This window comes from Oryzias latipes, chromosome 12 (assembly GCF_002234675.1).
Source record: "Oryzias latipes chromosome 12, ASM223467v1".
Taxonomy (NCBI): domain Eukaryota; kingdom Metazoa; phylum Chordata; class Actinopteri; order Beloniformes; family Adrianichthyidae; genus Oryzias; species Oryzias latipes.
The window spans coordinates 3,744,189-3,767,743 of record NC_019870.2 but is presented as its reverse complement, the minus strand read 5'-3'; the positions used below and the strand labels follow the sequence as shown (position 1 = coordinate 3,767,743).

At 42.2% G+C, this 23,555-nt stretch overlaps 1 protein-coding gene across 2 annotated transcripts; it reads left to right on the top strand.

The window, feature by feature from the left end:
- The first annotated feature begins 140 nt into the window (after nt 1-140).
- arsb (arylsulfatase B) lies at nt 141-21,761 on the top strand. Of its 2 annotated transcripts, XR_002874319.1 has the most exons (9): nt 141-652; nt 4,419-4,605; nt 5,771-5,961; nt 7,091-7,298; nt 8,975-9,218; nt 10,869-10,939; nt 19,992-20,123; nt 20,852-21,207; nt 21,244-21,761. XR_002874319.1 is itself a non-coding variant. In XM_023961006.1 (8 exons), the coding sequence occupies exons 1-8, from the start codon at nt 389-391 to the stop codon at nt 21,115-21,117; spliced, it is 1,563 nt and encodes a 520-aa protein (XP_023816774.1). In that variant the 5' UTR covers nt 141-388; the 3' UTR covers nt 21,118-21,761. The 2 variants fall into 2 exon arrangements, 1 of the variants encoding a protein (XP_023816774.1); XM_023961006.1 differs by having other exon boundaries at nt 20,852-21,761.
- The last annotated feature ends 1,794 nt before the right edge of the window (nt 21,762-23,555 follow it).

The window sequence follows — 23,555 nt, the reverse complement described above, 5'->3', positions numbered from 1 at the left end:
ATGTATTTCACTTTAATTACTATTAACAATAAGCACGTTTTATTTGCAATACAAAAAAAATGAATGTTGTTTTACCTCAAAGTTATTTTAATTCAAATAATTTTTGTGAACATATTTTTCTTCTTTCCTCATTCGAGCTTCCATACAACCGTTCTTCACATCCAAGCCTCTGATTGGCTGTCACGCTGGAGGAGGGGTTTTTAACCTGCTAAACAAGGAAGTGCCTTTTTTCAGTCACAAGATGCTTTCCTTTAAAAGTGGCATTTCCTTCTAGTGACACAGACTTGGTTCCGACTGGACATCAACACTCTGCTTCTGTTTCAGCTCGTTTTCTGTCTAAATAACTTCCTCGTTTCACTTTTCTGGACCGGAGCGCGCGCGCTTGAAGATGGGAGTCGGAGGTAAAAGTCGCGCGGTCAACTGGATGATGATCGTGGTCATGATCCTCCCGGTAACGTTAGCGGCTCCGAGGCCGCACATCGTCTTCATCATGGCGGATGACTTCGGCTGGAACGATGTGGGCTACCACAACTCCGAGATCAAGACCCCGAACCTGGACCTGCTGTCCGCCAAAGGCGTCCGCCTGCAGAACTACTACGTGCAGCCGCTGTGCAGCCCGTCCAGGAACCAGCTTATGACGGGCAGGTACCAGGTGAGGCATCAAGTTTATGGATATTAGGTTTTGTTTTAAAATAATTTGAGATACCAGGTGAGACCCGCTAGTTCTGCTCCTAAGAAAACGTTACTTTTTTTAAAAAAAAAATTACAATATTATATTTAGCGTGCATCATGTATAGAGATCCAATGCAATTCATATTTGTTGGAAAATTTATATAGGTCCGTAACAATGTTATAACTTCATTTTCCCAAAGGAGCCAGCACAATTACAATCTTCTCATTTTAAGAAGTCATTGGAACCCAGGATCGTCTGTACCCACTGTTGTGGAATGTGGATGTGTATGTGCTAGAGCCGCGCGCCTGTGTGTAAGAGAGTGGAGAGCGCGTGGAGCGCTGGAAGGAGGGGGGGCAGCGGAAGTGTGTTGGGTTCGCGCATTCATGTTGTGTGTTAAGGAGGAAGGAGAACGATAATAAAAGGTTTCCCCCAGAATAAATGCTATTGACTCTTTATTAACCCGTTCTGGAGAATCTGAGGGTCCAAACGAGGAAATGAACCCCGAAGGAGGATCCGTTGAAGGTCTCCCCCGCGCTTCTGACAAAAAAAGTAATCACCATAAAGGTTCAACACCACGCTCGCCCATTTAGCTGGAAATCTTTTCAAAAACCGCCCGGTTGCGATAAAAGCCCTTGAGTTTGGCCTGAATGGAGCGGTCACCCCAAATATGAATCCAATCGGTGACCTCGCTTCCCTTCCACTGACTGGTCTCAGCAGCATCATCCGCCATGGTTGATGTTTATGTTCTCGTTCCCGCTTACTTCAACGCAGCATGATGACGTTTGTAGCGTATCGATGACGTACGGGTCGAATACACGTGGCCTGGCCGTTCAGACGGAGGTCGCATTTGAAAAGATCGGATCTGTGTCGTTCAGACTGTCATGAAAAGATCAGATACATAGGGGCAAAAAAATCAGAATTGGGTCGTTTCAGCCTGCAGTGTGAACGTAGTCTAAAATGTTACTTTGACTCTATAACATGTAAGAAGCTTCACACATAACCCGTTCAGTTTAATTCAGAGGAAAATGATGGACATCACACTGCTCTCATTAAATATGATTTACTTTTTTTGTAAATGTGCAAATGTATTTTCATGAAACTACAACCTTATTGTTGTAAGAAAAAAAAAGACATTTTAGATAAATAAATAAAAAGTCTTGTGAAAACCACTTAATTTTCGCAACATTTTCTACTTCTTTCTCATAATTGAATCGGTTAGTTAAAAAGGGGCCCAAGTCCACAATTTTTCAAAGTAGAGATTTTGTATGTTCCCTTGGCCTTCAAGGGAAAAGCTATCTGATTATGTGCACAAAAGTTGGGCCTTTCTTGCATGGGTTTAGCTTTATCCCATAGATGGCAGCACTAGTTATCCAATATGGCAGCGCCCCTATTTAATTCAAGAAGGGCCCAAGTCCAGAGATTTTAGTTTGCTAGTCCTCTGAAATTACAAAAGTGAGGTGCTTCATATCAGAGCATTTGTAAGCTATGAACTGGTGCTAAATCTGGGTATAGTATTAATCATTTGGTGTAGCATCCCTTAATGCTATGCAATTAAAATCATTTCCTGGAAAAACAAACCTCTAGGACTTGGGCCCCTTTTGAACTAACCAAATTCAATTCTAAGACTTTGTCACACTTTTTTTTTTTAATTGACTTTCATCATTTTGGAGTCAGTTTGTGACAAACCTCCAGTCCCGTATGCGTTAAATACAGACATTTGTCTTTTGTTTTATTAAAACAGTATAGCTTATGTAAAATACTTTTACATTTACCAGCTTGTTTGATGGTTTCCCATTGCAGTGTTTGGTTTGCCTTCATTTCAGTTGGATTTCTTTTGCTGTTCTGCACATTAGCAGCTCAGACAGGAACATTGCAGCAGACAGACGACAGCTTTTTGCCTCAACAGGGTGTTGTGCAAACGATGAGCAGTTTTGTTAACACGGCTACCTACTCATCCTTCTGCAGCAGAGCCAGTTCTCATCGTCTGTATACAAAAATATAACTTTTTCATTTGTAAATCTGTCCTCCGACACTTTAGGAAGATTTTCACCAATGGACCAAATGTCCAGAAGATTTTTTTTTTAAACTTCTTTCATGTCACGCAGCCACTACGCACATTTTCCATGGATAAAAATTGGTCACACGTGAAAATAAGTGGCAAAAGTAAATAGTGTATACTTTTATATAGCGCTTTTTCTACCCACAAGGCCCAAAGCGCTTTACAGTCACGCACTGGTGGCGGCTCCGCTGCCGAACACTGGGGCCAACCTCCCTCCAGAGGTAAGGTGGGGTTCAGTGTCTCACCCAAGGACACATCGACATGGGTGTGCAAGGCGGGAATCGAATCTGCAATCTTACGATCATGGGTCGACCGCCCTACCGCTGCACTACGGCCGCCCCTAAGAAAGGCTGTGGTCTTTACGTGAAATTTTCACAAATGCATAATGAATAAACCACGCTAAGAACACGTACATCAATGTAAAACATGAACCGTGTGTGATTATTGTGCAGTTTGTATGCAATTCATTAGTGATTCATACTCCGTACGCGTGATATTAAAGTTACACATCTGATGTCTGTTAGATATGCGTGGAACAGTCGTAGATAACCTCAAATGTGTGTATGCATGTTGCAAAGTTCACCCACAATTGAGTAGGAGTTACGTAGTAATTGTGTGAAATCTACAACATATTTCTCAACCGACCAGGAATTTTGAACGGCTCAAAACTGAACAAGAAGGGGCTGCATTTCCAGAAGATGAAGCAGGGTTGAATGCTATATTGCTGGATAAAAAATAAAACTTAAAGGGTAATTATTAGCAAAAAGAAAGAAAGAACGAACTGATCAAAGTTGCCAGCGCCGGGTATCAAACCAGCGAGCTTCTGCACCAAGGGTTCCCCATGTATTTCAATGAAGGCAAAAATCCTGGAATATCTTGAAACATTCAAGGATTTGAAGAACCAAAAGTCATTTCTGGAAAAAGCTGAAAGAGCTGAACATTTGAATAGTTGAATGGTTAAAATAGCTGAAAAAGTGAAGGAGTTAAGCGGCAAAAAATACCAGAAGATACTATAATAAAGAAAGAGAAACAGAAAAAACTACAGGTTGAACGCTTTATAGTATTCAACCCATTAACGTAAAGACATCAGCGCACATCGAGGAAGGACATTAGGTAAATCACGCATGTATCACAAAAGATAGAAATGCCATCCTTGGAGAATGTACGTGACGACGGTGTGACACGGACTTCACAAACATTTATTGTTCTGAACAGCATCACAAAAAGACAAATAAAGGAAGTTCATCCTGTGGATTTTTCACCTCTGTATCCCTTAAACTTTAAGTCAAATTCATCAGATAAGACATGATTTTGAAGTAAACTACATCCCTTGCTGCCAACAGTTCCAGGAGTGGATCCTCCTGAAATGTGACCGTGCCATGGAAAAACAACTCGCAGTGAGCATGCTCAGTTGATCACAGCACTGCAGGAAGTCGTGTCCAGAGAGGCCAGAAAGTACTTTACAATTCCTTAAGAGTTATTGTTGCTAAACGTTGCTTTAAAAGCAACAAGTTATTCTCCTCGTAGTATTTATATCAGTCGTTTTATCAGAAACATGTCGCCAAAATCCACAAAACGGACCGCCTGATGGTCACTAAAGTCATAAAAAAAACGTTGCTTCCTGTTGAGTTTTCTGCGGTGCGATTGCCTGACATTCTCTTTGCTTTCGTGTTCCTGCGCCGGCAGATCCACACGGGCATGCAGCACCAGATCATCTGGCCGTGTCAGCCCTACTGCGTCCCTCTGGACGAGAAGCTGCTGCCCCAGCTCCTGAAGGAGGCGGGCTACGCCACCCACATGGTGGGCAAGTGGCACCTGGGCATGTACAAGAAGGACTGCCTGCCCACCCACCGAGGATTCGACTCCTACTTCGGTTTGTTTGGAGCCATTTCTTCTCTACTCTTGGCGACGACATACTGCAGCCTACAGGAGCTCTAAAAGTGTCCATTCAAATAAAATGGATGCAAAATTGAATTCAACTTAACGGATCTCACACAGGAGAAATTCACCTCAGCTTAAGGGGAAAAAGAAGGATAAAAACAACCAATCTCCAACCAACTAAACACGTAAATAAATAAACAAACAAATAATTCTTAGGGGACCAAAATAAGACACTATAAATAAGGTCATCCTAAAGGTCAAATATAATTAGAAAAAGAGCAGCCTATTCCAGTTTTTTATATAGATAAATACTATTTTATATCCATTTTCAGAGCCATTTTATACAGTTTCAGTGATTAAAAAAAACCCATTTTGAATTGGATTTTTACGAGCCAGTTCTAGAGAATTAAATTAATTGATTGATTCATTTTATTTCGAGCAATTTCTTTTAAAAAAAAATCTAAATTTATTAGGAAACAGAGAAAAGAAAAGAAAATTATGCTATTTTCATGACTTCATAACTACTTGTAATCATAAATGGAGATATTTTCATTTCCATATAAAGTATATGACACATTGAATCCATTTTAGATCAAGTTTCTCAACTTGAGTTTGATTTGTTGTTTGAAAGGAAGTGAGAAAATGTGAACATGAACAATTCAGTCCTCATTATAATTTACTTCCCTTTTTTTTCAATAGAATTAAGTAAATTTGATCAAAAAAAGAACTCTTTTTCATAAGACTGATCTGACTAATTCTGCAAAAGTTTAAAAGTATTTACTGCTTAAAAGTGTTCAATAGTTTAAGTAAACACTTGATTTTCTAATAAAGTCAAATTAATCGATTTGTGGGGACTTCAGTAACTAAATGTTAAAACACTGCATGTTTATTTTTTATTTTTTACATGCTTTGTTTTTAAAAATAATCTCAATTTAGGAGTTTTATTTTGAAGAGATGCAAATAAATTATAAATAAAAGAAGAAAAATCTGTTTATCATGATTAAAATAGTTTTACAGAATTAAGGTGGCGCCAAAAATGTGCTTAAACTACAACAAAATCCATTATTATTATTATTGTTATAAAAAAATGTTTTTCTTTCAGATTCGATGATTACATCAGCGCAAAAACGTGTCATCTTTGATTCCCCGTAACCCAGGTTACTATTTGGGCAGCGAGGATTACTACACGCACACCCGCTGTTACCCCATCACCGCCCTCAACCTGACCCGCTGCGCGTTGGACCTGAGAGACGGCGAGGAGGTCGCCACGGCGTACAAAGGAGCTTATTCCACCGAGCTGTTCAGCCAGCGAGCCGTCAGCGTCATCGCCAAACACAACGCCAGCCAGGTGACTCCCTGACGCCTTAAACCGCCGCCGAGCCAAAGGAGTCGACGCAAAGAGCTTCGGCTTTTCTGCTGCTGTGCAGAAAATAAAGTATTTATATCCTATTTGTTTATGAAACTATGCAAATAAATGAAGTACTGGTGGATGGATAGATGGATGGATGGATGGATGGATGGATGGATGGATGGATGGATGGATGGATGGATCGACATACTTTAATAATCCTGAGGGTTATTGTTTAGTCTGCCAAAAACTACACACAAGTTAAAAATAGAATAAAATAAATATTTTTTTAATTAATAAAAGAAGTCAATAAAATTTAAAAATACAGAAATCTATCAAGTAAAAATAAATAAGTTACTCAAATGTATGAATATATCTACATATATATCTACAGATAAAGGCTTTAAAATGCGTCTCCACTCTCTGATTAACGTCTAATGAACAATCTAAAGTTATTTACTGAATCTTAATGACTTCAATTTTCATAATTCAAGTAAAATGCAATATGGATGTAATCAGTCCAACTTCATTTGTCATTATTTCTGTAAAGAATCTCTTCATAAACTCCGTACTTGTCATTTTTTCACAATAATTGTCCATAATTAATTTTTTTATGTTTTAAAATATTCATCAAATATCTCAAAAACTCAATTCTATCAGCTCTTAATACTGCAAAACAAATAAAAATCAAACATTTTTTCCTAATGCAATCTATTTACTGTTGCTTTACCATAATTACTTCCCATTATTGACGCATAAAAACAGGTTTCTCCATTCTATGCTTGTACTTTTATGATCGCAGTTCCTGAGTTTAATGTAATTACAAATAATTTTTGTGTGTTTTTTTTAAATTATACTCTTTCATTTTTGTCTTAGACGTCTGGATCATGTGGCGTTACATCTAATCTTTTAACGTTTTGTTTTTTAACCATAATGGCAGAAAGTAGCTTCCGTACATTAAGCTCTTATGTTCTATTTTTCTTAAAGAAATTATGATTGAACTAGATGTCGTTTGGAGATAAAACTGAAGCAAAAACTGTTATTTAAGATTATTTTATGGCTTTTTTGTGCAGCTGTTTTCTGTCAGCATCTCATGTTTTCTTTCCTTTGTTCTGCTCTTCATCGTCAGCCGCTGTTCCTCTACGTGGCGATGCAGGCGGTCCATGAGCCTTTGCAGGTGCCGGAGCGCTACGTGACCCCCTACAGTTTCATCAAAGATGTCAGCCGCAGGAAGTACGCCGGCATGGTGTCGGCCATGGACGAGGCGGTGGGCAACATCAGCCTGGCTCTGCGGCAGGCCGGACTCTGGGACAACACGGTCCTCGTGTTCTCCACCGGTACGTTGCTGTTCCAATCATCCCGATGAATCGTGGGAACACAAATCAACTGCTGTTTAGGACAGAAACAAACCACGTTTTTCTCCTGGATCCATCAGACTGTCATTTCTGTTCATTTTTTTAAGTAGTTTTAAAGACCCACTCCCGTGAGAATTGTGTTTTTTGTGGTTTTAATATGTTTTTGTTGCATTTTTTACATGATGGACATTTGTTAAGAAAATTAGCTTAAATTTGAATTTCTGAGTATTTTTTTTCCATTCAAATCATGAATCAGGAGCAGACGGAAAGATGCAGTTTGAAAATGCACTGCTCCACTCTATTCTGATGCTTCCACTTGTTTTTGTGTGAGCTTCCGATTGGCTCTTAACTGTGCAGCTGGACAGCTCCGATATCGCTCGGCGTTTTATTAGCTACGCTAATGTTAGCTTGGGCTTGTGAGGCGCTGGTCGCTAGCATGAGATAGAGTAAACAAAGGGATGCTGGGAAATTAGCTAGGCTAACATCCGCGCCAACAGTCCCGCCCAAAGTCAAAAAGCAAATTTCTAATGAGTTCCTGCAGCTCTGCAGAAAATATGTTTTAAAAATGACGATTTTAGGGTTTTTAGCAAAAAACAGCAGAACCGTAATTAAAAGCCCACTGGGAAGCTTTGAAAATAGATCAAAAGATGACCTGAGTGGAACTTCAAATAAAGAACTCCTAGTTTGTATTACTGCAGTTTTCCTCTAGAGGGCAGTGTTTTTCTGCCTTTGAAGGCTCTGCTCTAACAACAGTTAAAGTCATGTTTTTGATTAAAGAAAGACGTTTGGCTTCAAACACGCCATCTAAACATGCGCCTCTTTGCTTTCCCACATGTGAAACGAGTAAAAACTCTAAAACGGGTTATTTTTAGAGGTGTTTAAAGGGGTCATTAGAAGGAACAATGCTGTGAGTGTTCTGACGTCTGTGGATGGAGAGACCAGGTGCTCTCTTTCATTGTTCCTCAACCAGAATCCCCTGAATGATTTGCCAACTCGCACATATTCCGAGGATTCTGGTATAATCTGGAAAACCCGATGGAGGACATAAACAAATAATCTCAAATGTGAACAGAATTAGTTGTAAACTGTGCGGGAAATTCAGCGGGGGAAGTTAGAAGTGGCCAAAGCATCTTGCAAAGCCATTAGGGGTAAATGAAACAGACTACTTCCTGGATATGTGATGGGAATAATTAGCCTGCCTGGATGGGATTGGTCAATGTTAAACAATAACAGCAGCTATGGAATTGATCAGCCTGTGGTTATTAACTGTTCTGAATTTTTACATTTTTAAAAAAAAGATTCGACCTCTGGTGGGATTGTTTGCTTTAAAACTTCCGAAAAATTGTAGTCATGTAAGGTTTAATAAGATAAAAATGTGAAAACAGAGACTTTATTTTAAACTTGTGACTGCATGTAAGGATCGTCCAAAGTCTGGCTCATCCTGCCTGATTTGAGAATTACAGAAATTTTTATACAAATCTGTCCAAATCACAAATCATTGTAAGATTTATCTGTTAATACAGTAAAAATGCTCGTATAATAAAATAAATGTGCATAGAATAAATAGCTAGCTTGTACGGTATTACCACACCTCGTTAACGTCTGCGTGTTGTCTTTACTGACTCTGATGCTCTGGTTTTTTGGGGTCTGTTGTACAGATAACGGAGGTCAGACGAGAGCAGGTGGCAGCAACTGGCCTCTGAGGGGCAGGAAGTGGGCGCTGTGGGAAGGGGGCATCCGCGGGGTCGGATTCGTCAGCAGTCCATTGTTGGAAAACCCCGGAACCGTTAACAACGAACTCATGCACATCTCCGACTGGCTGCCCACGCTTGTCAGATTGGCGGGAGGCAGCACTAGCGGGACCAAGCCTCTGGACGGGTTTAACATGTGGAACACCATCAGGTGAGAGGATTGGGGGCTGCTCGCTGCTCGTCACAGATTTGTTTGTTTTGGGTTGATCTACATTGAGTTTTCAGCTTTTTCCATCTTTGATACATTTGTAGTCACCCAATCTACTGTACTACCATAAACCTAAACTACCATAACTTTTCAACCATTTACGCAACTAACGTAAATCCAACGGATTGTCAGAATGAGCAGCTGGATGGCCTTGTTGGTTGGGAGTAGGACTGGCACCCAAGAAATCAGGCGTTGTTTCCCAGGGGACTCAATAAGCTTCATCGAGTGTGGGTCTTTGGGCAAGATCTTTCATGCTACGGCCTAATTGTGTAGCTACAAGGGGGCCCAGGTCTGGGTCTCCCTGTGCCGGTCTCCAGTCCAGGTAAAATACAGGGTTGTGTCAGGAAGAGCATCCGCCATAAAACTCTGCCAAAACCACTCTTTGACGTGCCGTAACTCTTGGTCCATTAAGCTAGCCGCTTTTCTCGGATGTCGGAATCGGCTAAATTCACGATGATTTCAGAAACACTACTGTAAAGTGCTGCATATGGCTTTGGCTGCTTTTCCCCATGCTTTAGTATCTGCTGGAACTACGTTAATTACGTAAATGGTAGTCAAAGAATTTCAACTTCGGTATTAAAGGGTTTCACCCCCAGTAAAGTTGTCACGGAATAAATAATTAAAGAGACAAATCATTTTCTAGAATGAGACTAAGTCTCATTTACCCTTTGGATTATATGGAGGCCAACTTGCTTTTGCAGTAAGTCCCCTAGTGGTTACTTTGTGCACTCTTCCGGCTGTTCCTTTTGTTTTTAAATCAGCTTCAAACAGGAAGTTAAAGTGTTGTCCCCGTTATGGTCTTTCTTTTTATTGCAGACTGCGTGGCCTGTCTTCCTGACTCCGGCATCCTTTTTCTTTTGGGAGCCATGTCTTGTTCAATAGGACCTTTGTTACCGTGGCGATGAGAGGAAGAGAAAAGGAAATTCCATCAGTCGTTCTTCTACAAATCTGCTCTCCTTTCATCCTTTTCTTTCCCGCTCTATTAGATCAGCTAACTCGGTTTCAATCTTTTTCTGTAGACGCACATATTTAGGTCAAGTAATTCTTTTAAAAATACTAAACTGAGTTACGGACTCAGCTGAACTTTCGTGACTTGGAAACTTCCATCTTTGTCTGAGCTGTCAGAGAGTTCCACTGCGAGAGAAAACGTAGTGCGGACGCAGAGAATGAGGACAAATTGAGGCCTGCAGCAGAAAATCAAGGCTTAACCTGGACCACTAATGACCACTCACTTCTCCATGTGATCCGATTGGCCGACAATCACGTCAGCTGACCGCCGGGCGCTGCCGTTTGAGCTCCGCAACAATGCCTGGCCTGCAGCGGGGTTCGCAGTTTCCGTTTGTTTACAGAAAACAGTCGAACAGAGGAAAACGCCAACGCGGGCGGCGCTGCGCAGAGCCAGAGTTATTTTAGTTGTGTTATCTGAGCGTTTGGTCAGTGCGTTTTCTTTGTGGTCACAGGCTGGCAAACAGCAGCCAGCTGCTTCACATTTACAGACCCCAGAGGCTTTTGCAGCGCATGAGTCAGGCCCGGCGGTTTGTGTGCTGCCTGTGTTTCCATGTGTTTAACAGGAACGCTGCCTTTATCTCCCAGCAAAGGCTTCGCCTCACCCAGACTGGAGCTGCTGCACAACATCGACACTCTCTATGAGGACACGTCTCCATGTAAGTTCACCCCCCCTCCAAAGACCAATTACTGCCACCTATTGTCTCAGTTCGGAAGGTAATTGTGAAGTGTGAAAGTCTGACGGCTGGTTTCCATCACCGCACTTCATAACAGTCATTTCTATAAAACCAGCCTGTTAGGTTGAGAGTCGCAAATAAACTTTTGCTTTTCTGACGTCGCAGAGACCATGAGAGAAAAACATTTGTTTTAGGAAGCAAACCATGGAGATGAAACAGTAAAATCAGCTCAATCTAATAAAGAAATGTTTGTTCGTTTCATATGTAACCCTCTCCAGGCTTTGTTTATGCTACGGTCACAAATACAACTGCAGCTGCCAGATTTTTGGAAAACTGTTGACGTGGTCAAAGTAGACAGCGGCTGTCAGTCTGTAATGGCGGGGATGACGCCATTTCCGAATCAGGTGACAGCGTGGCTGCCACAGGGCGGTGGCAGCCGGATCGTCACCCGGCACCAGCTCTGATTGGACAATGTGAAAATGTCTCCGGACAGCGGAGAGCCACCGACCACCAGCCACCTGGTAGCCCGAGGTTGTACAAGAAGCGGGCCATTCTGCACTACTGGTCAATCGCAACTCAGATTTTGAGCACACGTCATTATCTTGTCAATTGTCGACAGCATGAGTCCCAATAAACCCAGCAAGGGCAAAGCCCCAGTGCCCAAGAAAAAGAAGGTCCATGGGGTCAAACCACAGCCGGAGTCTTAATACAAACGCAGGACCTATGGTGGCTGGGATCACCAGATCGACATCTGGTCATCGCTGTGCCGCTGGCCCATGTCAAGATCCCTCGTCGAGCCCCCGTGCTGCAATTTCAAAAAAAACGGAAGGTGGCTGTGGGACAGCAGCATGGAGGCAAACGGGTGGTACTGTAAAATCGCCAGATCATCCAATCAGACACTTTTGTGGACATGGAGACCCTCCTATCAGTCGGTTACTGCACTGCTGCCTTCTTGCCACCTGCCTGTCACTGGACTGCCACCGCACGACCTCCAGGCGGCCACTGACCGATGTCAAAAAACATAAAACTAAAAACCAAACAAATAGGTTCATACATCCAACACTGACAACATGTTAAAAGTGAAGGTAGAAGTTAACATTCCTTAGATCATTCATGTTTAAAACCCCCTTGGATCCCTTTCAGAGTCACAGGGCTGCTGGAGCCTATCGCAGCTACCGTTGGGTTGGTGAAGGCGTGGTACATCTTGAACAAGTGGGCAGTCTGTTGCAGGGCCCCGCACACATGCACACCTGAGGGCAATATAAAGACACCAATTATCCCACTCATGCACAAGGAGAACAAACCCCTGCACCAGTTTGCAACCATGACTAAGATTAAAGTTGTCAACAGAGTTGCTTGTTGCCATTATCTGTCCTGCAGCTAGGTGTGTGAAATTTTTTCTCCGCATTTGACCCATCCCCTGTGGGAGCGGTGAGCTGCAGACACAGCTGGGCTCGGGAACCATTTGGTGGTTTAGATCTCCCAACCATTGGGTCGCATTGGGTATGAATCGGCCTGAATTTGAACTCACGACCTTCCAGTCTCAGAGCCGACACAACCACAAGGCCAATGAGCTGGTCATAGGAAGGAAACTCAAAGACGAGCAGCGACAGTTTGAAAGGCGATACCTGCTCTCGTTTTGTAGAAGTAAAATACTTGTTTTCATATACCCCAAGTATCAGGGCGAATGGGAATAAAAGGTCAGGAATATACTGTATCTTGGAGTTTACCTACTGTATAGGGTTTGTAAAACAGAGGCTCAACTAGGAAAGTTTTGGGTGATGTGAGTGTTGGCCACAGAAAAGCTGGATGGGGTCAACAAATGTGCTCCAGTACAGCTTAGTACAGATTGTCTGGTGGGAGTACACTCTAAATTTCTACAGAAAGCGTTTGGAAAAAGTCCCTTGATGGGTCTAAAAATCAACTTCATGTTGTGACAAAAGTGGCTAAGCTTCTAAAAAGAAACCATAAGACTTTAAGTGGAGGCTCCCAAGCAAGATTTGAAATGTATCTGCCGACGACAGCGATGGCCTATAGAAGCCGGAGGTGACAGATACCTCATGTTATGAGAGTCTTCACCTCCTCCTCCTCCTCCTCCTCTGTGCTCATGCTGTGTGTGATATGTTATTCTTCTTTCCTGCCGTTGTAAATCTGCTGTTCCCTCTCCTCCCAGCGTGCTCACAGGAATCAAAGCCTTATTGTTTGAAGCTGAACTCAAACACCAGACTCAAGGCGAAGTGAGCCTAAGAATAGAACCTTACAAAACATTTGACCAAACCTGCATTATGTTGTTGATCTATTGTTTGAGTTTGAAGTTAGCTAAAGGCTTTTGTTTGGACTTTTATGTACAGGTTTTATTAATGGGATGTGTAAAACTCCTCATTAATCCGCCTCTGATTTCCTTCAGTCTTCGTTGAAATCCATAGGCTGGGTGTGTGTGCACCATTAACCTCTGATTGTAGGGAGGTTTCCTGGAAACGGGTCTCATGACTGAACACACATCGGAAACCCAGCTGAGCTGACTCTTTCTCAAACCACTTATTAATTTGTGGACCAAACCACGTCTATCTCAAGGGAGTTCCAGCAACTATTTCTGACTTTTGAGGGGAATGCTTCACCTTTGCTGTACACTTTAATTTTTGAAATTCCTCACAGATGTACCACAATGGCCCAGTGGGTCACCCAGAGCAGATGTGGACCTTTTGATCCACCAAAAAAAAAAGGAATCAGTTTCAGATTTCTCCACCAGAAGTACAGTAGTTTTCCATCTCAGTACCACATGTGGTATAATTTGACAGTCCAAAGTAAAACTCAGATGTTTTCTCTGGTGTCTCTCTTTCAGGATTGTCAAAAAAAACTTTATTTGACCGGCATGAAAATCCAGGTTTAAAAGCACCTGTGAAGCATTACATGGCTTTAATTTTGGCTCCACACATGAGGAGGACTGGTTGCTGGTTAGAAACCAGCGAGGGAGGGGTTGTGTTTAGTCAGTGCTGTTGCTGCACTTCACAGTTGGTCGGAGGGATTTGAGAAAGTAGCGTCTGCATGGAGGACTTCCTTCTGACAATGAGGAAGAATAAGCAGTAGATCTTTATGATTGTGTGTAGATGGGTTTAGATCATTTATGATTGTGTGTAGATAGTTTTAGATCATTTATGATTGTGTGTAGATGGTTTTAGATCATTTATGATTGTGTGTAGATAGTTTTAGATCATTTATGATTGTGTGTAGATGGTTAGATCATTTATGATCGTGTGAAGTTTGTTTTAGATCATTTATGATCTTGTGAATAGATGGTTTTAGATCATTTATGATCGTGTGTAGATGGTTTTACATCATTTATGATCTTGTGAATAGATGGTTTTAGATCATTTATGATCGTGTGTAGATTGTTTTAGATCATTTATGATCTTGTTTAGATAGTTTTAGATCATTTATGATTGTGTGTAGATAGTTTTAGATTATGATCATGTATAGATGGTTTTAGATCATTTTATTATCTTGTGTATAGATGGTTTTAGATTATTTATGATTTTGTGTAGATGGCTTGAGATCATTTTAGATTGTGTTAGATTTGTGTTTTTTTTCTGTTTTTGTTTATTTCAATGTTTAAGTTCATAAAATAAATGACATAAAAGGAAGAAAAAACACCTTTGTTTTCTATGAAGCGCATCCCCCCCAAGATGCATGAATGCAGCAGCTACAAAACATTTGGATATTTTATTAAGTTGGCAAAAATAAAGCACCAACTTTAAATTTACAGCAAAAATAGATTCCCAATTATTTAAAAAAAAAAGTTATATCTTGCATTGGCAGATCGAGAAGTTTTTTCTTGTTTAAAAGCTGAAATGTCTTCTTTCTCTTTCGGCTTTTCCCATCAGGGGTCGCCACAGCGAATCATCCTTTTCCACTTCACTCTATCATGAACATCTTCTACCCTAACATTAGCCAACTTCATGTCCTCTGTTAAGACATCCATGTATCTCCTCTTTGGCCGTCCTCTTGCCCTCCTGCCAGGCAGCTCCATCTCCAACATCCTTCTACCAATATATCCACTATCCCTCCTCTGAACATGTCCAAACCATCTCAGTCTGGCTTCTCTGACTTTGTCCCTAACACAGGCAACATGAGCCGTCCCTCTGATGTACTCGTTCCTTATCCTGTCTAACCTGGTCACTCCTAAGGAGAACCTCAGCATCTTCATCTCCGCTACCTCCATCTCAGCCTCTTGTCTCTGTCTCACTGCTACCGTCTCTAACCCATAGAGCAGAGCTGGTCTCACCACTGTCTTGTACACCTTTCCTTTGAGTCTTGCTGGCACTCTTCTGTCACACAACACTCCTGACACTTTCCTCCACCCGCTCCAACCTGCCTGCACTCGCCTCTTCACCTCTTTTCCACACTCCCCATCACACTGAACTGTTGACCCCAAGTACTTAAACTCCTGCACCTTCTTCACCTCAGCCCCCTGTAACCTAACGCTTCTACCTTGATCCCTCTCGTTCAGACACATGTATTCTGTCTTACTACGACTGACCTTCATGCCTCTTCTTTCCAGAGCAAACCTCCACCTCTCTAGCTGTTCCTCCACCTGCTCTTTACTCTCACTGCAAATTACAATGTCATCCGCAAACATCATTGTCCAGGGAGATTCCTGTCTTACCTCGTCTGTCAGCCTGTCCATCAGCATAGCAAACAAAAAAGGACTCAAAGCTGATCCTTGGTGTAGTCCCACCTCCACCTTGAACTCCTCTGTCTGACCTACAGCACATCTCACCACCGTCATACTTCTCTCATACATGTCCTGAACTACTCTGACATACTTCTCTGCCACTCCAGACGACCTCATACAGTACCACAGCTCCTCCCTCGGCACCCTGTCATACGCCTTCTCTAAATCTACGAACACACAATGCAGCTCCTTCTGACCTTCTCTGTACTTTTCCATCAACATTCTCAAAGCAAAAATGGCATCAGTGGTGCTCTTACGGGGCATGAAACCATACTGCTGCTCACAGATCTCCACCTTCTTCCTAAGCCTGGCTTCCATTACTCTTTCCCACAGCTTCATTGTGTGGCTCATCAACTTTATTCCTCTATAGTTGCTGCAGTTCTGCGTGTCACCCTTGTTCTTAAAGATCGGGACCAGAACGCTTCTCCTCCATTCCTCAGGCATCTTCTCACTCTCTAGAATCCTATTGAACAACCTCGTTAGAAATTCCTCTCCTGTCTCTCCTAAGCACTTCCATACCTCCACAGGTACGTCATCAGGACCAACGGCCTTTCCGCTCTTCATCCTTTTCAGAGCCTTCCTAACCTCATCCTTTCCAATCTCTGCTACTTCCTGCTCCACAACAACCACATCTTCCTCCCTTCTTTCCCTGTCATTTTCCTCGTTCATCAGCTCCTCAAAATACTCCTTCCATCTTTTCTGTACACTCTCCTGGGTTGTTAGCACCTTTCCATCTCTGTCCTTAATCACCCTTATCTGTTGCACGTCCTTCCCATCTCTGTCTCTCTGTCTGGCTAGCCTGTACAAGTCCTTTTCTCCTTCCTTTGTGTCTAACCTGTCATATAGCTCATCGTAAGCCTTCTGTTTGGCCTTTGCCACCTCTCTCTTCACTCTACGCTGCGCTTCCTTGTACTCCTGTCTACCTTCTTCAGTCCTTTCTACATCCCACTTCCTTTTAGCCAACCTCTTCCTCTGGACGCATTCCTGTACTTCCTCATTCCACCACCAAGTCTCTTTACCGTCTTTCCTCTTTCCAGATGACACACCTAGCACCTTCCTACCTGTTTCCCTGATAATCTCTGCTGTAGTTTCCCAGTCCTCTGGAAGCTCATCCTGACCACCCAGGACCTGCCTCAACTTCTGCCTAAATTCCTCACAAGTTTCTTCATTCTGTAGCTTCCACCACTTGGTCTTCTTTTCTGTTTTCCCTCTCTTCTTCTTCCTGACCTCCAGAGTCATCTTACACACCACCATGCGGTGCTGTCTGGCTACACTCTCTCCTACCACCACTTTGCAGTCATTAACCTCTCTCAAATGACCTCGTCTGCATAGGATGTAGTCCACCTGAGTACTCCTACCTCCACTTCTGTATGTCACTCTATGTTCCTCTCTCTTCTGGAAGTAAGTGTTGACTACAGCCATTTCCATCCTCTTCGCAAAGTCCACCACCATCTGTCCCTCCAGATTCCTTTCCTTCACACCAAACCTGCCCATCACCTCCTCATCACCTCTGTTGCCCTCACCAACATGCCCATTAAAGTCTGCTCCAATAACAACTCTCTCTCCTCTGGGGATACCCTCTATGACCTCATCCAACTCACTCCAGAATCTCTCCTTCACTTCTAACTCACAGCCAACCTGTGGCGCATACCCACTGACTACATTCACCATCACCCCTTCAATTTCTAACTTTAGGCTCATCATCCTGTCTGAGACTCTTTTCACCTCTAGAACACTGTTTACAAACTTCCCCTTCAGAATCACTCCTACCCCGTTTCTCTTCCTATCAACACCATGATAGAACAGTTTGTATCCTCCTCCAATACTACGTGCCTTGCTGCCCTTCCACCTTGTCTCCTGCACACACAGTACATCTACCTTCCTTCTCTCCATCATGTCTGCCAGCTCTCTGCCTTTCCCTGTCATTGTGCCAACGTTAAGAGTCCCTATTCTCAAACCTATGTTCCTGCCTTTTCCCTTCTCTCTCTGGCCACGGGCCCTTCTGCCTCCCCTCTTTCTTCGACCAACAGTAGTCAAATTTCCACCGACACCCTGTAGGTTAACAGCATCGGTGGCGGTCGTTGTTAACCCGGGCCTCGACCGATCCGGTATGTCTAAAGTGTTGTGGATGATTCGCATGGTTACTTTGGCAATTTTTACGCCGGATGCCCTTCCTGACGCAACCCTCTCTATTTATCCGGGCTTGGGACCGGCACAGAGGCAACTGGCTTGCAACCCCTGTGGCTAGATTTAAAAAAAAAAAACAAACATTTCAGCTTAAAAGCTGAAATGTGCTGTATTTAAAATGTAATTCTATAAATTATATATATACATTTGAATTAAAATAAACTGTATTTACAGAAATTAGACACATCCTCCTGTTACTTATTTCACTTTTCTAGTGAAAAATGTAAAACCTCCTGTTTTTAAGGCAAAAACCCACTAAAAACGCTCCGTTAAGGCGTTAAGGCTTCACAACTCTGAAAAAGTCGAGTCTCCCATTTAGAGTTTTTGGAATGAGACTTTTCACAGCTTTACTGATCTCGGCGTTTACGTTTACGGCTGCTCATTACCATCTGAATCCCTCGCATGATTTATTGAATGGGTAAAGGACAACACTGGTGCTTTACAAGCGTCTGCCGTCGCGTTTTATGTTTGAATCTTTATGGTTGGCCGCAGAAGTGACAGGCAGCTTCTCTTCCTGCGTTCCAGGCTGGAATTTTTCTTTCTTTCCTCGCTAAGCCTTTTTCTTTGAGACCTCACTCTCCACATTTTTTCCCCGTAGTTTCCCTTCATGCTTCTTTAATTCATTGAAAGAGTTTGTTTTTAAACACGCTTTGCTCCAGCTTTTCTTTGCAGGGGTTTTCCTGAATTAATGGATCACTGAGGGGTCCCTGAACCTCTCGTTTGCCTTCGTTCAACCCCAACACCCCCTCTCTGTTGGCCGCTCATCTCTTTCTAGTAGTTTCTCTTTGCTGCTCCTTCCAGAGCCATTTGGTGGATGTTCTTGTGAGGGATCCAGATGCCTTGAGGCGCTCTCTCTCCTCTGCTGAAAGAGGGAACGACTGACATGTGCGCACAATGTGTATTTCTTGCGGTTTGAAGCAGGAGGGGGTGAAAAGCTGCCAAAATCCTAGAGGAATAAAAGAGTTTTTTGTGTTAAAAACGTCCGTTGGTGGGTTAAAAATGTTGATTTGCAGCAGGCAGCAACAGTAAGCTTCCTTTAATGTCATTAAACCGAGAGTCGAAGCTTTTATCTTGTGGTTAAAAGAGATCGGAAATGTTTCAACTCTCCAGTCGTGTTGCTGCGGTGGAAGCGGCTCAGATGGGAACGCAGGCTTTGCCGAGCGCGAGCTCGACTCTGTGGGGAAGAATGCGAGGAAGTGCTCGCTTTTGACAGCGCTCCGAGGCCGAAGTCGCTCACAAATCTGCTTAATCAAGACCATACTTCCAGGGTCAAGCGGGGCACGAACCCGAGAAGGCTCTTAAGGCCAGAGCCTCTTGTTTTTGGGGGAGCCAGACATGTGCGCTCACCTCTGGGAGACATCAGAAACAGCAGATGCCAGGAGGCTGCAGAACATTCTGGAGACCAGCAGAGCAACCATTTATTATTTAGTTTAGCTGTAAAAACTGTTATTTAACTCATTTGTAGATTTTTTAACTGAACTGCTTTAATGATAGAGAGACGTCACATGACACAACCTGTTTTTTCATCAAAATGGTGTTTTTGGTGTTCTTATAGCATTTTGTAGCTTTTTTCTGATGATGAAGGATATATTGAAAGAGAATTAAGCTTAAATTTGTATTTTGTAATTCAAATCATTGTGAATCTGCAACAAATGAAAAAAATCCCCTTTGAAAAGGGCGTATTTGTGACGTAGAAAATACGCTGGGCCGGGCCAATGTCTCCCTGCTCCGCTCCATTCCGATGCATCCACTTGCAGACGATTAGATCCACAAACGTCTTTGTTTTCCTCGTCTGAGCTGGAATCTGGATCAGAACTGTACGGCTGGATACCTCCAGTATTGCTCCATTTTTTGTTGCATCGCTGATGTTTGGTTGGGGGTGTGAGGGGCTGTAAGCTAGCGGGAGAGAGTATAAACAGATGGACACTGATGGTGAGGTTTGCAATAAAACACGGCGTCATATTAGTCTCCCGTATTAGTTACGACAACATCCACAAAGGATGTTTTGTGTCCACAGGTGGCCAAATATCATTCCGATCGGCAGTTTGTGTAGTTTTCTTTTTTTTTTTTAAGTGGAAAATCTGCACAATCAGCTTTGTCCTCTTCTCCCTGCAGGTCCTGGCAGGCAGCAACAGTTAACTTTGGCTCAGGGTTTTAGAGGCGAAACGTGGGCCAGATCCAGCTTCAATGTGTCCATTCACGCCGCCATCCGATACCTGAATTGGAAGCTGCTAACGGGATACCCAGGTCAGTATCCTGTCCTGGTTCCTAAAACATGTTTAGTCTGAAGCAGACAACAAAAGTGTGCCCACTTACAGGAAAGGTGCTCAGAATGTCAATAACAGAATTTTGCTTCCAAGTACCAAGACATTTTCAAAAACTTTCCAAGACTTTCCTTTAGATGCTGGTTGGGTTTTCTCTCCTTTTCAGTCTCGTTTTTGGGAGGTCTGATTTTCACCGTTGGTTTGGAAAGCTTGCTCTTTTTTAGGGGTGAAAGCTCACCTGAAATCTGGGATCTGACATGTGCACCGCTTGGTTCGGTTCATTTTAGGGTAAACAAAAAGTCCAGAAGTCAAGGAAGTAAACGACAAAAGCAGGGGTACGGTGAGGATTGAAATGAACTGCTCAGAGCGGGAAACTGAAAAAGCTGTTTGACGTTCAACACAATGTTCAAACAGATTAAAGTGGTGTCAAGAGAAGAGTCGAGCATTTTACTATTGTTAGCATTGTACCGCTACATCTTTCCAGCCATTCTTTTGTAAATTTGCTTTACACCTATTGTCCTTATTTAGCTTGAATTTAACTGTTTAGCATTTGTTTTTTGTATTTTTTTATAAGTATTTTTTTAAAAGTTTTAAGGATGAGAATTAAAGTCACAAGTATGCACAAGCGCTGGATGCTACTTCAGCTCCAGCTACAACAACAAAAAAGAGATCTTAAGGATTTTATTTTTTTTGCCATTTGTCTTAAACCAGGCTGTCCAACGTGGTTCCCCCGACCAGAACATAACACCTCTGAGTCCAGTTCCACCAGCGTGGATCCCCTGAAGCCTGTGATGCTGTTCGACATCCAAAAAGATCCAGAGGAGAGAAATGAGGTGTCGGCTCAGTTCCCCGCCGTTGTCGACTATCTCCTCACCAGACTTCAGTCTCATCTGAAAAATTCTTTGCCCATAAACTTTCCCGACGATGACCCCCGGTGTGACCCGGGTCCCTCTGGAGCCTGGGGTCCGTGGGCTTAGGTGAAAAGGATGGTGGAGACGTATTTGTACCTTTTTCATGTATTGCACTATTTGCAGGGAATGTCCTTTTGAAATTGTGTTGGATCATTGAAAAAAAAAAAAAAAAAAAAAAAAAAAAAAAAAAAAAAAACTGTTTACTTTTGCCAAATGCCAAACTGTCGTGATTACGGTCTGTATTATTTTTTTTTGTTTTGAGTGATTTATTCTTTTGTTTTGCCGCACATGTTGTCATGTCTTCTCTTTCGGGTCTTTGCACCTCCTTAATCTGCTGTTCAGAAGCTGCAGACATGGGAATGTTCCACAAACAACACAGAAGTAACAGGACATATTCATCCTGTGTGATTCCAGAATGTAGATTTGTTTATAATGGAAAACATTTATGAAATGCTTTATTTTTTAAACTTTACATACTGTTAAAATACAAATGTGGTTATGTATCAGAATTAGCAGTTTGAGTTTTTTATTCTCAGCAGTTTTTTTTAAGTATATTAACTTATAGAACAAAAAATGTATGAGAAGGGCGATTAAATGTAAGTCAGTGGATTTTTAAAGGCAACAAATAAATCAGAGAAATGTCTTTACAAGGCTTCTTAATTAGCATTTACAAATCAAAAGCATATTTATATTAAAACATTGGGAAATCAGATGCTGAAACATCTGTTTTTAAACCCCAGATTTATTTTTGGTATATTTAGTGTAAAATTAGCCAGTTTAACATGTTTCTTCAGATTATCAAAGGCATTTTATCAACAAAAAATAGATGGACAATTGTTAGCATTGGCACGCTGACTTTTGGTCCATTTGTTGAGATGTCTTCATTCTTTGTACCATTAGCATCTTAATTTTTGATCCAGGCATTGAAATTTCTTTGACTAAAAAATGACTAGTTAATTTTTTTGTGAATTTTTAGCTAGAAAATGTAGCTGGCTCGTTTTAGCATACTAGCATTAGCATGCTAATTTTTGATCCACGGATTGAGATGCCTTTTCATTTTTAGGAAATGCTAAAGTTAGCATTAGTATGGTACCCTTTAGTCCATTTATTGAGATGTCTCAAATTTTAGGAGAATGTAGCATACACTATAACTTCAAAGGAAATTCATCATCATTTGAGTTAAATCTACTTTAACACAATTAATTCAGTAGTTCCATTGTGCACAGTTAAGCATGGTGGAAACTAATAATCTGGTGTGTCCGTAGAGGGATCATTCCCATGCTTGGAGGGCGCAGAAGAAATGCTTCTTGCCGTCATTTGTGTTCCTCGCCCTTTTGGCCTTACACTGCTTGGCTCCCACTGGCAGCAGCCTGCAGACCAGCACAGGAAGTGCTTTCTACAGCGGGCGGGAGTTCCCGTCTTAATGCGGTCCGTGACCTTTGAACTCGCCATGGGTTCTGATAGGCAGCCGAGTAAACCCAGCAACAATGCGCCTTTTACAAAAACAGCAGAGCCGTGCAGTCATTAGCTGCTAACAGATTAGTCGTGCCACAGAAACGCGTTTAGCTGATGAATGTGTTACATTATCAGACCAGGCAACCAAGACTGAGATTATGTTGGCTAAAATCCGACTTTTTTTATCTTATTGAGAAATATTTTGACTTTTCCACTGGAGCTCAGAGAATTGTTTTTTAACTAGCCATTTATATCATTTCTGGCTTTTACTTTAATCCTTGATTTCTTCGCAGGTCAAAAGGCTTCATGTCTATTCCATAATTTGCACGGGCCCCACAGATTGAGTTTGGTTGCAAAAAAAAAAAAAGCCCAGACCATTACTGCTCCACCACCGTGCTGAACTTTTGCTTTATGATGTTTCATTTTAGATCAATTTTGATTACAACTTTTTTAATCTACTTTAAAATCATCACAAATTCAAGATACAGGATAAAAAGTCATACGTTAATACGCCCAGAAACAGCCAAAGAGCATGGGTGTCAATTCTGCTAACAGCCCCCTGGCTCATGGTGAGGAACTTTACACCCACAATTCCCCACTTCTCATGAGTCTTAGTGGCTGAAGGCGGGGCTAACCCTCGGGTCGCCACAATATGATGAGACGCAAAGAGCCGCATGCTCATTGGCCGAGAGCCGCGTGTTCGCCATCCCTGGTCTAGAGTGATGGATGTAACAGAGAATCGGGCAATTTTTCAAAATAAAACATCTTTCAGTTTCCAAAATAAATAAAACGGAAGTAATGTTATTTAATCTTTCTCTGTGGCCTGGTACCAAGTGACCCACGGACCAGTCCGCGGCCCGGGGGTTGGCGACCGCTGAGTTACACTACCTTCAAAAATCCTGCAACAGCACATCAGATGTCCCACCAGCTTTGAGGTTTTGGTTCTTCAGCTGTGATAAAAGTCACGCATCTTAGAAGATAGGACGGATACAACAGCCTCTACTTTCAGCGAGACTGGTCTCCCCACAAAAAGCCACAGAAGGTGGCCC